The sequence below is a fragment of the Eucalyptus grandis genome, chromosome 3 (genome assembly GCF_016545825.1).
Source record: "Eucalyptus grandis isolate ANBG69807.140 chromosome 3, ASM1654582v1, whole genome shotgun sequence".
Taxonomy (NCBI): domain Eukaryota; kingdom Viridiplantae; phylum Streptophyta; class Magnoliopsida; order Myrtales; family Myrtaceae; genus Eucalyptus; species Eucalyptus grandis.
This window is the reverse complement of record NC_052614.1, coordinates 71,138,309-71,153,057: the sequence shown is the minus strand read 5'-3', so window position 1 is coordinate 71,153,057 and position 14,749 is coordinate 71,138,309. Positions and strand designations below refer to the sequence as shown.

The 14,749-nt window shown below is 40.2% G+C and overlaps 1 protein-coding gene and 1 long non-coding RNA gene across 2 annotated transcripts; both read left to right on the top strand.

The window, feature by feature from the left end:
- Window positions 1-2,641: 2,641 nt before the first annotated feature.
- On the top strand, window positions 2,642-4,595 carry LOC104437494. The gene is made up of 2 exons (XR_724398.3): window positions 2,642-3,008; window positions 4,137-4,595. It is a non-coding gene; the product is annotated as an uncharacterized LOC104437494 (long non-coding RNA).
- Window positions 4,596-7,902: 3,307 nt separating this feature from the next.
- On the top strand, window positions 7,903-8,635 carry LOC120292192 (protein GLUTAMINE DUMPER 1-like). The gene has a single exon (XM_039310319.1). It carries the CDS (start codon window positions 7,938-7,940, stop codon window positions 8,529-8,531), a length of 594 nt encoding a protein of 197 aa, XP_039166253.1. The 5' UTR covers window positions 7,903-7,937; the 3' UTR covers window positions 8,532-8,635.
- The last annotated feature ends 6,114 nt before the right edge of the window (window positions 8,636-14,749 follow it).

The window sequence follows — 14,749 nt, the reverse complement described above, 5'->3', positions numbered from 1 at the left end:
GGAAAAAACAAGCAACTCATATTTTAGATTCGCATGTCGAGTGTGTTGGAAGAGAAGAGAAAAAAACAAACTTGAGGGATGAATTGTGTATCACAAGAAGTGAAAGTTGGAAGAGAAGAGAAGACTAGGTTTTTCTTCTTACCCAATTTATTATTATTATTATTATTATTATTATTATTATTATTATTATTATTACATATTTACATTTTGATCCCTCATTTTTTGAAATTTTTTATAATTGACCCCGTGCATGTAGGAATTATGTATTGCAATTCCAAACTTGCATATCAGAATTCCAAACTCCTTCCTTTAGGTCCCCAGTAAATTGAAAGAGTTTAAAGAGAAAAAAAAAAAAAATAGCTTAACTATGTGCGTTGCGTGCTCGATCTAGCAATCTTGGACAATTGTTTTGATGAACTGTCACTAAACCAAAGTGTTGAAGAGTGTAAAAAAAGTTGATCAAATGTTGGATTTTCTGATACGTGTTGACTGAGTATCGAAAAGTATTAGAAAGTGCTAGATATGTGTCGAAACGTCGGACACGACGTGAAGACTCTCGGAAAGTGTCAGTGCTTTATAGGTTGTAAGACAAAAAAAATTCAATTTTTTTTTTTTTTTTTGCTGCGTGCCTCCCTCACCAAGAACTAAATAATGGGGATTGAGTGTGTACCAAAAGAGGACTGATCATACATGCAAACAGGGTGTCGCTTACCCAAGAAAGGAAAAGAGGCATAAGAAACAAAACGCTATGCTTGGTGCTCTCCTCCTTCTCGTAAAGACGCAATATGAACTCTCTGTAACTTTCATTTCCGCCAAATGACACCTGACGAGTTCGTGATCATGGTTGTACTTTTCTTTACTTAGTCTTTTGCCAGAAGTCTTTCTAGAAAGTGTGTATGGAACATGCATAACGAGTGCACGGCACGTATGCATGTACGACGTCTACACAGCAAAGCACGAAAAATTGTCGTCATTGACAGCTCCAATTCCATCCAAAGAACACACTTCAGGAAGAAGATCTCTGAGGGAGATCACCTTGCACATCAATAAGTATGTCTTGGATTGCATTATACTCACTACCTGTTTCACGTGACACGTTTGCGCATGCAGCCTCAGCAGAAAGATCTTCAAGCGATACAATGTCATGATTGGCTCCATCTCAATGGAGAAGAAGACCACAGACACAGAGGCCATCGCCCACATGAGCTTCGTGTGGCCGTGGCCGATGATGATGAGGCACAATTCAAGAGAGGTAATTGAGAAGATAATCTCACCGATGTTGCTAAGTAGCAACGGCACCATTCGGGTCAAACAAAAAGGTGGCGACAAAGTTCATGAGGCGTTTTTTCTTGGAGGAGGTGATGCCAGCTTTCCCAAAAATGCGATAGCTGTAGAATAGTATGATGTCGATTCTAGAGGCTTGTTGGATGAAATGGAATTTAACGGTGTAGATGAACATGTGGTAGACAGATGGGACGGGGTGGAGGAGGAGATCTTGCTACACACCTTCCGCAGTACTTTGCTTGGTGTTCATCTCCTCCTTTTTTGTATAGACGCAACAGGAACTCTTGAAAGTTTCATTTACGACAAACAGCACTTGACGATGGTTATTTTGGTTCTGTGGTCGTCGTTGTACTCTTTTTCATTTATTCAATTGCTAGATGTATTTCTAAAAGTGTCTACGGAACATACACAATACATACATCGTGTACACACATGCACGGCTTCTGCACGGCAAATCATCAGGACTGGCAACCCTAAATCCACCTACGGACATGCCGTTCCAAAAGTGATGCCTTGTACATCAATCAGTATGTCATCGATAACAATTTTTAACTTGTCGCCATCTTCTTCCTTGACCGGGACGGACGGCGAACATCACTACTGAGCAACATCGTTGGGATGATCTTCTCGCTCACCAGATCATGGTTAGGCCCTAATCTCGCCATGGCCTAGATGTGATCAAGCCATGCCCTCGTCATGAATGGGTGGCCTCATTGTGCCCTCGTAGTGGTCTAAACATGGCCGGTTCGTTGGCTTGTCGGCAAGCCCAAGCATCAGATGTGGCCAGGTAGGTCCCCAGCCGAGGCTGGAGTTGGCTAGGACCACTCGAAATGACCTAAATACACTTTACACTTATAAGTTGACTAATATGCCCTGCTAGACTTGAGATAATGACAGAATTACCCCTTAAATATAATTTTGTGCATGCGGATTCTACTTGAATATTGAAACCCAAAGTGAGATACATGACTAAAAAAATATTTATAGAAAATAGATTCTGATTTCTCAACATATGCAAGTAAAAAATTTAGGTGTCAACGCTTGGTTTCAACAACCCATTATAAACATTCCTAAATTGTCATAAGAAAAATGTATCAATTTTACTATTTTGTTCAAGTTCACGATGAACAATCGTAAACTGTTGCGAATAATCATAAATAAAAAGATGTCAACTTTATTGTCTCGGGTGTCCGTTTTGGAGGGGCATAAGATGCATCGCATACAACAATGTTTAGCCAAAGGTTGGTGATCTATCACGAGTACTCTGCAGTAGGGGTGTCAAAAAAGCCCGACCCGACCTGACCCGAACCCGACCCGAACACGAAACAAGTATAATATATGTTTCGGGTCTTGATAGTGTTCGAGTAACAAATATAAAACAAGCAACGAAATGTGTTTCGGGTCGGGTCAGGGTTGGAACATTGTTCGACCCGAAACACATTAACATCCAAACAAGCCAACCAAACACAGAGTCAAACATGTCGCAGAAAAGTGAAAACCCCTCCCCTTCGGCTTCTTCTCCGACGACTGCTGCTGCCCTCCGATCGACGCGCCTCCGCCCTCCGTTTGTCTGGGCGTAGGCACAGCTGTTGGGACTTGGGAGGAACTGGAAGGAGCTCAATCTCTCTCCCGCCTATCTGGATTCGCTCTTGGGGCTGACCTGGAAATCCTCCCGAGCCCTGCGCCCGATCGTCGGTCTCCGATTAGCCATCGTCGTTGTCGAGGTGAGCTGTAGTTGCCAGTGAGATTCGGGTTTGTGCTCGTTGCGAGTGAGATTCGGGTTTGTGCTCGTTGCGAGCTACGGGCGCGCGCATCTGGGGGTCGGGGATGTAGGGGTTTTTGGGGGTTTCGTTTGTGCCGCTGTTGGTCATTGAGATGGAATGTGTGGATTTGTGCTTTTTATGTGTTTGCTGAAGTTCAGAAGAGAAAGAAACGAAGGAAATTGTGGATTTCAGCTTACGCTGCTGTACACAATTCCCGTTCATTAGAATTTTTGTGCGTGTTTCGAAGAATAAACCTGGGTTAGTGTTTCCCATTAGAAATTTGGTGGGTGGGTGAGTGAGTTGAGCCTTTTTTTTAATGATGTTGTGATATGTTTGGTTGCAAATCGCTGCATCGTTGTCGGATATGGGCTCACGACTTTGATGCCTACCGGCTGCTCGATTAAATTCCTGAACCGTAGTAGCCCGGTGTGTTAGTATTTTGATGATCGTTTGGCTGTCTCTTGTTGGGTGTACGAGTCCCTCATGATGTGTCATACATGTTTGCCTCAGATTTATACATTACCGGATGTTGCTTGTCTTTAGATTTATTGATTCTCTTTTGTCAGGTGCAAGTCGACAGCGAATTATGTTTCTAAATGGCTGATATTGATCATGGGATTAGTAAATAGATATGTTACTTGGCTTTTCTTGCTCCTCTGCTCCATTTCGCGATGGCAATTAGTTTTTCTTTAAGGGAAAAGTATATCTTGCCTCCTAAATTCTGCACTCATTGTTGATGATCAAAAGAGTGCCCTTCAACTTTAAACATATATGTCATCTTCTGCTAAGAATCTTTTCCATATGAAATTCTAACATCAGTCATTCAATCTTTAAATCAGTAGGTAAAAATAAGACCCGTCTCGCACTCTTTTTATATCTACAAATCATCAGCAAAAAAAACAACAGAAAGAGCAATCCTTCTGGCAAAAATTTCACTTCTATCTCCTGGTTCCCCAGGCAGAGCTTCACATTAATGGTGTGCTAGCCCTTGACTTTGCTTTTATCTTCACATTCCTGCAGTATCCACTTCTGTTTTCTTCTTTCCCTTCAGCTTACACAATCTAAAACCAAACCCTTCATAAATTTCAGTTCAGGTGACAGCATAAGCTACGCCAGCGGGAACTTCCTCAGCGATGTTTACTCTGATTCTGTCTACAAGCAAACCTAAGCCTGAGAAACAAGTAGCAGCCGAAGAGATTGAGGAACAGCAGCAGCTAATTGAGATGCAATCTAGCAAGCAAAGCTCCGGTGATTATGAGGAGAAATAAGCATTTTGGTGAAAGAAAATCATTTCAGTTTTCACATTTCTGTGTCTCAAAATATTATGGTGGATTGTCCACACTCCATGGTTAGATTGGTCTGAGCAACATAAATTGCTTCGCTCTTTTTGTGAGTACCTATGCCGTTTATTGGCATCCTCATCTGGGTGTACTGAGTCTCCATCATATCTGACAAGAAATCTAGATAGATGATGCATTCCTTTTGCTACCATTCTTTTCCCATTCATTCCAGTGATCTAGTGAATACGAAGAATCATAGATTGTTCTCTGTGTACTCTTACATTTTACATGTAGGAATCAGATATGGTACAGTGATGGCTTACTTTTAAAAGGAATTAACCAACCCCAAAAAAAAAAAAAAAAAAAAAAAAACCAGCAACCCGACCCGACCCGAAACACATTAGATCATCTAATGTGTTTCGGGTCGGGTCACAGTGTGTGAACATTGTGTTTCGGGTCGGGTCGGGTAACAACACGACCCAACCCGACCTGACCCATTGACACCCTTACTCTGCAGCGTGTTCTTCTGGTCTGGGTTTATCTCATGCAAAAACGAATCTTTTCACACCATTCCTCAAACAAGCAAGTAACGTTGCCTCGGAACGAGGATCAAACGGCGTGTACTTTGAAGGTCTCCTCCTTTATTGGCCTGATATCATGCTGAATGCTCAAGCCCAACTCTTTTCGGTTACAAACGAGGATATCATCAAGAATGAAATTATTGTGTGTGAAGCAGCAGCGGCTTCTGTCAAAAGCATCTTTGGCGGTTTAATAGGCCTAGCCAACAGTTCTCATGATTCAGTCCGAAAGAACTTGGCAATTCTCGTGCCATTACAGATTGTGATGTGATAATAAATTCTCAAATCACACAAATCTGACACTAAATGCGCTTCCGTTATTCATATAGGGGTCACGCATTTCATGACATATAGAGAATCCAGAATTACAGTGTGAGTATGAAAATGCATTAAGAGTTAGTACTCTCACGAACCAATCCTTGAAGATGAAGATGAAGATGAAGACCATGCCTTGTTCTACTCTCCTCTCTGTCCTCCCCATTGCTTTACTGGTATTCTCATATGGACATCTAATCATCATCAACCATTTCTTTCCAGGAACTTTCCTTGCGCTTTTGCTTACTACCAATGCTCTTTCTGTCGAATGTTATCATTCCGTGTTAAAAAAATAATAATAATAAAAAAAAAATTTGCAGGGGTGAGGGTAGGGGAGGCACAAAAATGTGGGCACCCCTTCATTTGTCTCCCGGACTGCTCGAAGCTGACATGTGTGGAAGCCTGCGTCGAGAAGTATAGGGGATGGACTAATGGCGGATGCTTCGACACAAACAGCTGTTGCTGCCATGTTATAGGGGCTCCATCTTGATTTATGTTACCATTGCCCCATGTGTACTCCTTTCGATGACTCAAATAATACTTTCTTATGCTTAAGTATTCTTTGCTAAACTAATTAACTTAAGAATTCTGCACTTTTCGTTTTAGAGTTCCTCAAGAAAATGAGCAAGTACATACATATTGTGTTTACTTGTTACTGCTGTGACTAAAAATGTTGTTGTGAATTACACCCGAGAATTAGGAAAATTGTCCAAAAAGTCCTAAGCCTATTACACTTTTGCCAATTCAGTCATAAACATTTCAACTTTATCAATTGAGTCCTAAACATTTTCACTTTTTGCCAATTGAGTCCATCCGGCCAATTTTGGCCGAAATTTATTGATGTGAACGCCAATGTTGATGTAGACAAATTTTTTAATATTTTTTCGAATTTTAAAATTATCTTTTTATCTTTTTAATTTTTGTTTATCTTTTATTTATTTCTTTCTTTCCCCTTTTTTTTTTCCTCTGGCCATTCGCCCAACCTCCGGCGAATGGCCGAGGCCATGACCGGTGAGGGTAGGCCTCATGGGCCTCGGGTGAGGTCGATTTTGCCAGATCTCGCAAGGGGCAACCTCGCCGGCCTCAAGTGAGGCTCGCCTAGCGAGGTCGAGCCTCGCTAGAGGCCCGCAAGGCCGACCGTTGTTGCCGGTCGTGGCCTCTAGCCGATCGCCGGAGGTTGGGCGATTGGCCGAGGAGGAAGAAAAGGAAAAAAAATAGAGAAAAGAATAAAAAGGAGAAAAAGGAAAAAGAAATTAAAAATACAAAATAAAATAAAATAAAATAATTCTAAAAAATAATAAATTTTGTCCATGTCGATCACGGCAGTGCCATGTAAGACGGTCGGTGTCCACTTCTGCGAGTTCTAGCTAAAATTTATCGGATGGACTCAATTGGCAAAATGTTAAAAAATTTATAACTTGATTGATAAAGTTGAAAAGTTTATGATTGAATTGACAAAAGTGTAATAGGTTTAGGACTTTTTGAACAATTTTTCCCCCGAGAATCCGATGCAATGCCTTGGCATGTTAAGTAGTTCTCAAGGTAGTTGCTTTAATGAGATTGAGTATACAAATAAGCGTATGCATTCTTGCTATTGTTACAGAAGCTCATGAGTTCATGGGATGTTAACAACATTCCAATGCATTGTGCAGCATCGCATTGCAATGGATACTAAGATAGCACGACAGCACTCAGGGAGTTAAATATGTGGAATACGCCAATGGTCATTTCTAAGCGAAAAACCCAATATGATTCGTTGGTGATACGGTATAGTTTTATAAAAAAAGGAAAATCCTTCAGCAAGATAAAAAGGAACTCCGCATTGGCCTAACTCTAGTGCAAATGCCTCTCCTCTTGAACAGACTTTAAAATATCAACTAAAAACGTAAGACTCGAAGCCTACATTTCATTTTGTGGAAGATTGTGGAGATCCGTAGCAAAGCATGCCTGAATCTTGATGCCCCTTAACTAAAGTGTCAAGTGGCCAGAAATAGGGGTGAAAATATTAGACCGACCAACCGAATCGGAAATTGTTCGGACCGAATCGGACCAACTCTTTTTTAAAATATTTTTTAATTTCTTAAAAATAGCAATAAATCCTAAAATAGTAATAACTTTAGTATTTTTTATTCTTTTTTGCTAAGTGATCAATCCCATTAGATTAGACTAGACTGGTCGATCCGAATCTTGATTCTTAGGTAAGATCGGACCAGACTAGCCTGGAAAATATGTTTTCATTGAGGAAGAGAATATCGATGATAAAGGAAGAAATTATATTTATTATCAGTTAGAAAAGCGTCCAAGTCAGTCCTAATCACGAGGAACCCTTAAACTAATGCATACTATTTTAAGTGCAACTCTGTCCTTCAGCTGGTCAGACTTCTCTTCCTTTGGCTGGATGGTCAAACAAGCAACCTCATCCCGGCTTTCATGCAAGTCGTGCGTAGTTTCCAAATCGTTCTCTTTATATTTATGGTTTGTCGAAACAAATACAGTGGAAACCTAATGCCTGCGTCATCTAACTCTCAGATAGAATATTCGAAAGCCTTGGAGAGCAAGGCAGAAAGTATGCAGACCACCGTGGCAATCTTCTCGTAAATATAAAGATGCAAATGATAATCATTCTACTCTATAAATCAATTTCTAATTAGAAATATAATTTTCTAATTTCTATTCCTTTGAAGAGTTTCTACTGATATAAAATTTCTGCTTCCGGAATGAGAATCCTCGCGGACACAACTTATGCGCCCCTATCGGTTGCGATGGAATCAACCCCGCCTGCAGTACCGACGGCATCACAGCAGTCACCGTGCCACTCCCCTATGCCATACCTGTTTGTGAGCCTGGCGGCGATGCTGGGGCTCATAGGGTTCACTCTCTTGATCCTGGCCTGTTCCTATCGGAGGCTCTCAGGCAGTTTGAGCAGCACCCAGGGAGACGAAGAGAACGGGGGCGAAGCAAGGACGGTCGACAGGGAAGGGTACAGCAAGGCCGTGAAGGTGCACGAGGAGAAGATAGCGGTGATCATGGCGGGCGAGGAGAGGCCCACGTTCCTCGCCACGCCAGTGTGCGGCAGAGGCCCTTCGTTTGGCGATTTCCAAGGGAAGGGTAAAGGCGATAGGGAGAGCTTCGACGCCAAGAAGGACAAGGATGAGAACATCAACAAGACCAAGGAGTTTGACAACGTTAACAATGATGATGACGTTGGTGGCCACGTTGCTCACGGTCATAACACAGCAGCCGATGAAGAAAACAGAGGAGAAGGCAGCCGAAGATCAAACGCAGCTACAGAATTAGCGAGCATTCTCTGATGGCTTCGTGTTGGCATGATTGGTGCTGGCCTCCTATTTGGGAAGAAATTATGTAGATTTGCTTGATTGGGAAGAAATTACGTAGATTTATTTGATTTCTATGATTTTGGGAATTGCCTATTTTGGCTTTAGGTTCTTTTCTCATTGTATTCCTTTCCTGTACTTCATCAATAAAACAATAGTCCCTCTCTCAAATACGATACAACAAAAAAGGAAAAAAAGAAAAACTTTGAGAGAGGATTACTTGAGCATGTAGGCACATTGCTGAACCTCGTTAAATCATGTCTTCTTGTTTAATTTTTTTCATGGTATTAGAGCAAGTATGTACCTGTTTGTGCATTTGATCCATCAGTGTCCTTCTTCTTGGTGTCTATATGGTTGTTGTTCAAATCATGATTGATTCAAGTTCGGCCAATTCCAAACCCAGCTCCACCGCTATTGGTCAGTGATCACCAACATATTGTTGAATGAGAAGAACTTTCCTCCATGGTCTCGTGCTATCACAGTGGCCTTCAGGGATAGATCGAAGCTTGGTCATATCAATGGTCAATAAAAGCGTCTCCTCAGAGGGATGTGAAATTTGATGAATGGCAAGCCAACGACAGTTTGGTTGTGTCTTGAATTTTTAACTCTGCAGAATCTCAAGTGTACGATATCTTTGCATATTCCCTACAGCTCGAATATTGTGGGAATCATTGAATAAGATGTATGGACAAGCTCATAATGCATCGCGAGTATTCGAATTGCAGCAAGAGATTGCTAACTCCAAGTAAGAACCCTCTCAATCCTTCACCAACCATCTTGGAAGTATGAAGAGAAGGTAGGATGAGCTTTTTTTTTTTTATATAGGCTAGCAACCCAAAGTGTGGCTGATTACATTCTACAAGAAGAGCAAGATCGCATCTTCCAGTTATTGGCCGCCATTAGGCTTGAGTGCAAAGATGTGAGAAGACAAATTTTGATAAGCCCAAAATTGCCTACATTTGATGAAGTCTATGGCTTGATTCAAGGAGAAGAGATGAGGCATCGAGTGATGTGTGTCTTGCCTAGTCTTGATAAACCAATTTCTGAAAATTCAGCTCATTATGCTGTGAAGAACAACCAACATGGTGAATTTATGGCGAAATTGGCGAAGGTAAAAAAATAAAAGGCCTGCTCAACTTCATTGTGACCATTGTGATAGAGATGGTCACTCCAAAGATAGGTGTGGCGTACTGCATCCTCATCTTCGTGCCAACAAAGATAAGGTTCAAGAAGCAAAACTTATTGTTCTAATAAACCCTATAAATTTTCAGTTGAAACTAGAGTCCTTGGCACGATAGTTTCAACAATTGCTTCGAATACAATGACAAGGGGTTATTGGCTTGGCATCTTTAGGTCCTTCATCAAATTTGGCCAACATGGTTAAGACATCGAGTACTGCTCTTTTGACCCAATCTAGTACTCAATTCATCATAGATTTGAGAGCTACTAATTACATGTACAGCTTTACAGATTTAGTTTTTAATATCTCCTCAAGTGCCTCATATCCTCCCATTACTGTGGCTAACGGAATGCAGGTCCCAAAGCAAGGAGTAGGACAACTTAAGTTGTTTTTGCAAATTATGATGTTTTGGTTGTGCCTAATTTGCCTTCTAATTTATTTTCTGTGAGCATGTGCATTGAATAATTAAATTGCAATGTTATCTTCTCTTCTTCAAAAGTGTTGTTTCAGGATTGTAGTACCAAGAAGACGATTGGTGAAGAATGGCTATTGGCCTCTACGTCCTGGACTATCATATGATTGCCTTGGTGGCTAGGGAGAATGCGATGGAGGCTTCAAGGCTGTGGCACATGCACATGGGTCATCCATTTTACCATGTGTTGCAAGCTATTGATAGAACTTTATTTTATAACTACAGTACTTCTGACTTTTGTCGTTATACTAAACAATACATATTACCTTATCCTCAAAGCTCTAATTTAGCTTCTAAGGTGTTTGATTTAGCACATTCAAATGTTTGGATTGCTCCAATTGATTCAAGAGACTATTTTAAGTATTTCATTTCTTTTATTGATGGCAAATCGCGAGCTACTTAGCAATACCTTCTCAAAGCTAAATGTGATGTAGTCACTGTTTTTCAAGAATTTTGTAGCATAATTCAGAATCAATTCAAAACATGCATAAAGGTCTTACACATTGATAATGGCATAGAATATTCCAATCAGACCTTCCAATCTTGTTTGAGCAGCTTGGGCATTATTAATCAAACTTCATGTGTAGATATACTTCAGCAAAATGGGGTGGCCGAACGAAAGGATCAACACCTTCTTGAGGTGACTTGAGCATTATTATTTTCTTGAGGCACACCGAAGACTTATTGGAGTGATGCTGTTTTAACTAGCTTTTATCTTATTAATCAACTTCCTAGTCATGTTTTGGGTTACAAGACACCTATGGAAATTCTTATGAGTGCAAACTTAATATCTTGCATTTGAGAGTTTTTCGGGTGTGTATGTTATGTACACTCTTGAAGTGGTGGTAACCTTGACCCTTGCACTAAGAAGTGTGTGTTCATGGGCTATTCATCAACAAAAAAGGGGTACAAGTGCTTTGATCCAACCACTAGGCAGATGTATATATCACGTGATGTTACATTTGACGAATCTATAATGTTTTTTTCATTCTAGGAGTCCAATTTAGGGGAAGTATCACGAGTTGACAGTTGAATTAACTCCTATTCCTATGGTGGATGAATTGAACAATGGCCCTAGAATTGAAAGTAACTCGTGGAATGACCCTGAAGGAATAGATGAGGCTGAAGAAGTAATCATCAACGACGGCCCTAAATTAATGCCCACACCAAGGATAGCTTCAAATGGGACAGTTGTCGAATCGGTTCGCACTGCTTCCAAACCTATTTCTATAACTCTAGCTCCCATTCGGAGATCTACTCGTGTGTCTAGACCCTCAACATGACTTTGGGACTTCACCACTTATCACAATCCCATCTAGAATCTCATTGATTATGACAAGTTATCTTTTAGTTTTGTTGGTTTTTGTTATCTGTTCTTGAAGAGAACATAGATAGAACCTAATAGTTTTGAGGAAGCTAGCAAGCAGCATGTATGGGTTGAAGTCATGAAAGATGAGCTACAAGCACTTGACATAAATAATACTTGGGATGTAGTTCGCTTGCCTGATGGAAAGCGCACTATTGGGTGTTAGATTCACCTATGAAATTATTTTGTGACAACCAAGCTGCTACTCACATCGCCTCGAACCCGGTGTTTCATGAAAGGAGTAGACACATTAAGGTGGATTGCCATTTCATATGGGAAAAGGTTCAAGACAAAACCATTGAGGCAACTTATATCTGTAGAGCAATTGGCGGGTGTGTTCACCAAAGGTCTTTGTAAGTGGCCATTTCAAGAGATAGTGAGCAAGTTGACCTCCGATGATATCTTCGCTCCAACTTGAGGGGGAGTATTGGCATGATTGGTGTTGGCCTCCTATTTGGGAAGAAATTATGTAGATTTGTTTGACTATGAAGAAATTATGTAGAGTTATTTGATTTTCGTAATTTTGGGAATTGCCTCTTGGCTTTAGGTTTTTTTTTTCATTGTCTTCCTTTTATGTACTTCATCAGTAAAACGGTAGTCCCTCTCTCAAAAATAATACAACAAAAAAGAAAAAAAAAACTTTGAGAGAGAATTACCCGAAGACGTAAGCATATTGCTTAACCTTGTTAAATCGTGTCTTCTTATTTAATTTCTTCACTTTTGAGGAGAGCTAGAAAAACCAAGTTTCGTTTCGATTTTGGCTTCGAAGCTTCTTCTTCTTTTTGTTTTTCACTTTTCTTTCCTTTTCATGGCTAGTCGGGAAATGTAATCATTTTTTGGAGAGGAATTGAGATCAGAATGAGTTCTCTTCATTTCTAGATAAACGATAAAATTATCACCGAGCCTTGAACCACCATCAGGCCTAAATCAATTTCTCATCTAAAAACCCTATGGGCATCGAATGGCCGGTTCATCAAAAATGCAAATTAAAGATGAGGAATCATTTTCGTTGCTCGTAGATTGAAAAAGAAAGAAAAGAAAAGACAGAGGAGAACCAAAGCAGGAGAAAAGCTACATCTGTCTGAGCGACCTTTTTTGCGTAACAAGACATTGTTAATCCAGTTTTGAGTGGAGAATAAAAAAGAAAAGTTGATGGATGGATGAATCACATATTCGCCCACCCACATTCTCCACCGGCGGCGGCGGCCGGCGAGACCTCGCCCATCGCCAGAGACTATGTTGTGGTGGGGCCTCTTTATTCGGAGCTAATCAGATTTCGACAGCCAAACCCACGGGGAAAATCTGCAGTAGGGTTGTTCACCTCGCGCGGCGACTCGAAAACCCTTTTACTCTCTCTGTTTTTTTAATTTTTTTCAATCTTTGTAAAAGAGAGAGAGAACGAAGTGGCGTCAGAACTCACCATGGGGGAAGCTTTGTAATTGATGTTGGAACAGGAACAGCTTTCGCTTGCCACCCTAGTACTATGTCGTACACACGTGGTACCACAATAACTAGTAAAACTGTCGACCCGATTAATGGGCTAACCTAAGTCGAACTACTTAATTTCTATTAGCTATAGTCATTTTCACTTCTCATTACTACTGACTATAATAAAAGTAAATATAGACACAAATATTGTTAAACATAACAAGTTCTTGATTTTTTTTTCTATTGTTAGTGAGTACAAAAATATTTTATTTTTTACTATTGTTCATGAGTACAAAAAACCAAACCATTGTGAACCCTTATAAGAAAAAAGTTCTAATTTTTATGAGAAAAAGTACCAAAAAAGATATAAATTTATTGCATTAATATTAATTCGGTTTCCAACCTTTTAATTTGACCCATTTAATTTTAAACATTTTCTCATTGGTTATAATTCAATTTGTTCATCCAATTTAGGCCGAAAATTGTTAATGTGGATGCTGGTTATCCTATATGGCAAGGCTAGTAAGGACAATTGGAGCTAGGTGGAGAGGGAGATCCTGCTACACACCTTCCGCGGTGCTTTGCTTGATGTTCATCTCCTCCTTTTTCGTATAGACACAACAGGAATTCTTGTAAATTTCATTTTCACCAAACGACACTTGACGACGGTTGTTTTGGTTCCGTGGTTGTCGTTGTACTCTTTTTCTTTTGGTCAGTTGCTAGATGTATTTCTGAAAGTGTTTATGGAACATTTGTGTACACACGGGCACGTTATGTGCAAAGCTCATGCACTGCTTCCGCACGGCAAATCATCAGGGCCGGCAACCCTAAATCCATCTACGAATGTGCCGTTCCGAGATTGATGCCTTGTACATCAATTAGCATGTCATCGATAACGATTTGTAAGTTAATTAGTTTAGGAAAGAGTTATAAAAAATAAGAAAGTAATTATGTGAGTCATCGAGAGGACTACATATGGGGCAATGATAACGTAAATTAAGATGGAGCCTCTATGATATGACAACAACAGTTGTCTGTGTCGACGCATCCGCCGTTAATGCTTTGCCCATACCTCTGGACGCAGGCTTGCACACACGTCTCCTTCGAGCAGTTCGGGATCGGAAAGGTGGGGTCCTCACAATTCTGTGCCTCCCCTACGCTCACCCTTGCAATTTTTGTTTACATATAATGAAATTTGACAAAAATAGCATTGGTAAATCAATGAAGTGATGTGCTTAAAAATAGTTTTAAGCAAAAGTGCGAGGAAAGAAATGGTTGATGATGATAGGATGCCCACATGAGAATACCAGCAAAGCAATGGTGAGGACAGAGAGGAGAGTAGAACAAGGCACGGTCTTCATCTTCATCTTCAAGGATTGGTTTGTGAGAGTGCTAAGTCTTGATGCATTTTTATACTCACGAGGTATCTTTGCAAGACTGTAAAACTATGGATTCCCTATATGTCATGAAATCTGTGACCCCTCTTTGAATATTAGAAGGGCATTTAGTGGCAGATTTTTGTGATTTGGGAATTCATTATGAACTTTCCTAGTATAACAAATTTTAGGTTAATGTGACAATAATTGCTTGTTGGACACGGTAGATTAAAGATTACCACCCAATCATTTCTCATTTATTATCACATCACAATCGAGAAAAGCACAAAAAAAAGTCATAAACTTATTACATTTGACCCAATTCAGTTCTAAACTTTTTGATTTGACCAATTTAGTTATAAACCTCTTAAT

Bases quoted from the DNA above. Each gene is read 5' to 3' on its own strand.
- LOC120292192 (XM_039310319.1), top strand. From the start codon at position 7,938: ATGAGAATCCTCGCGGACACAACTTATGCGCCCCTATCGGTTGCGATG.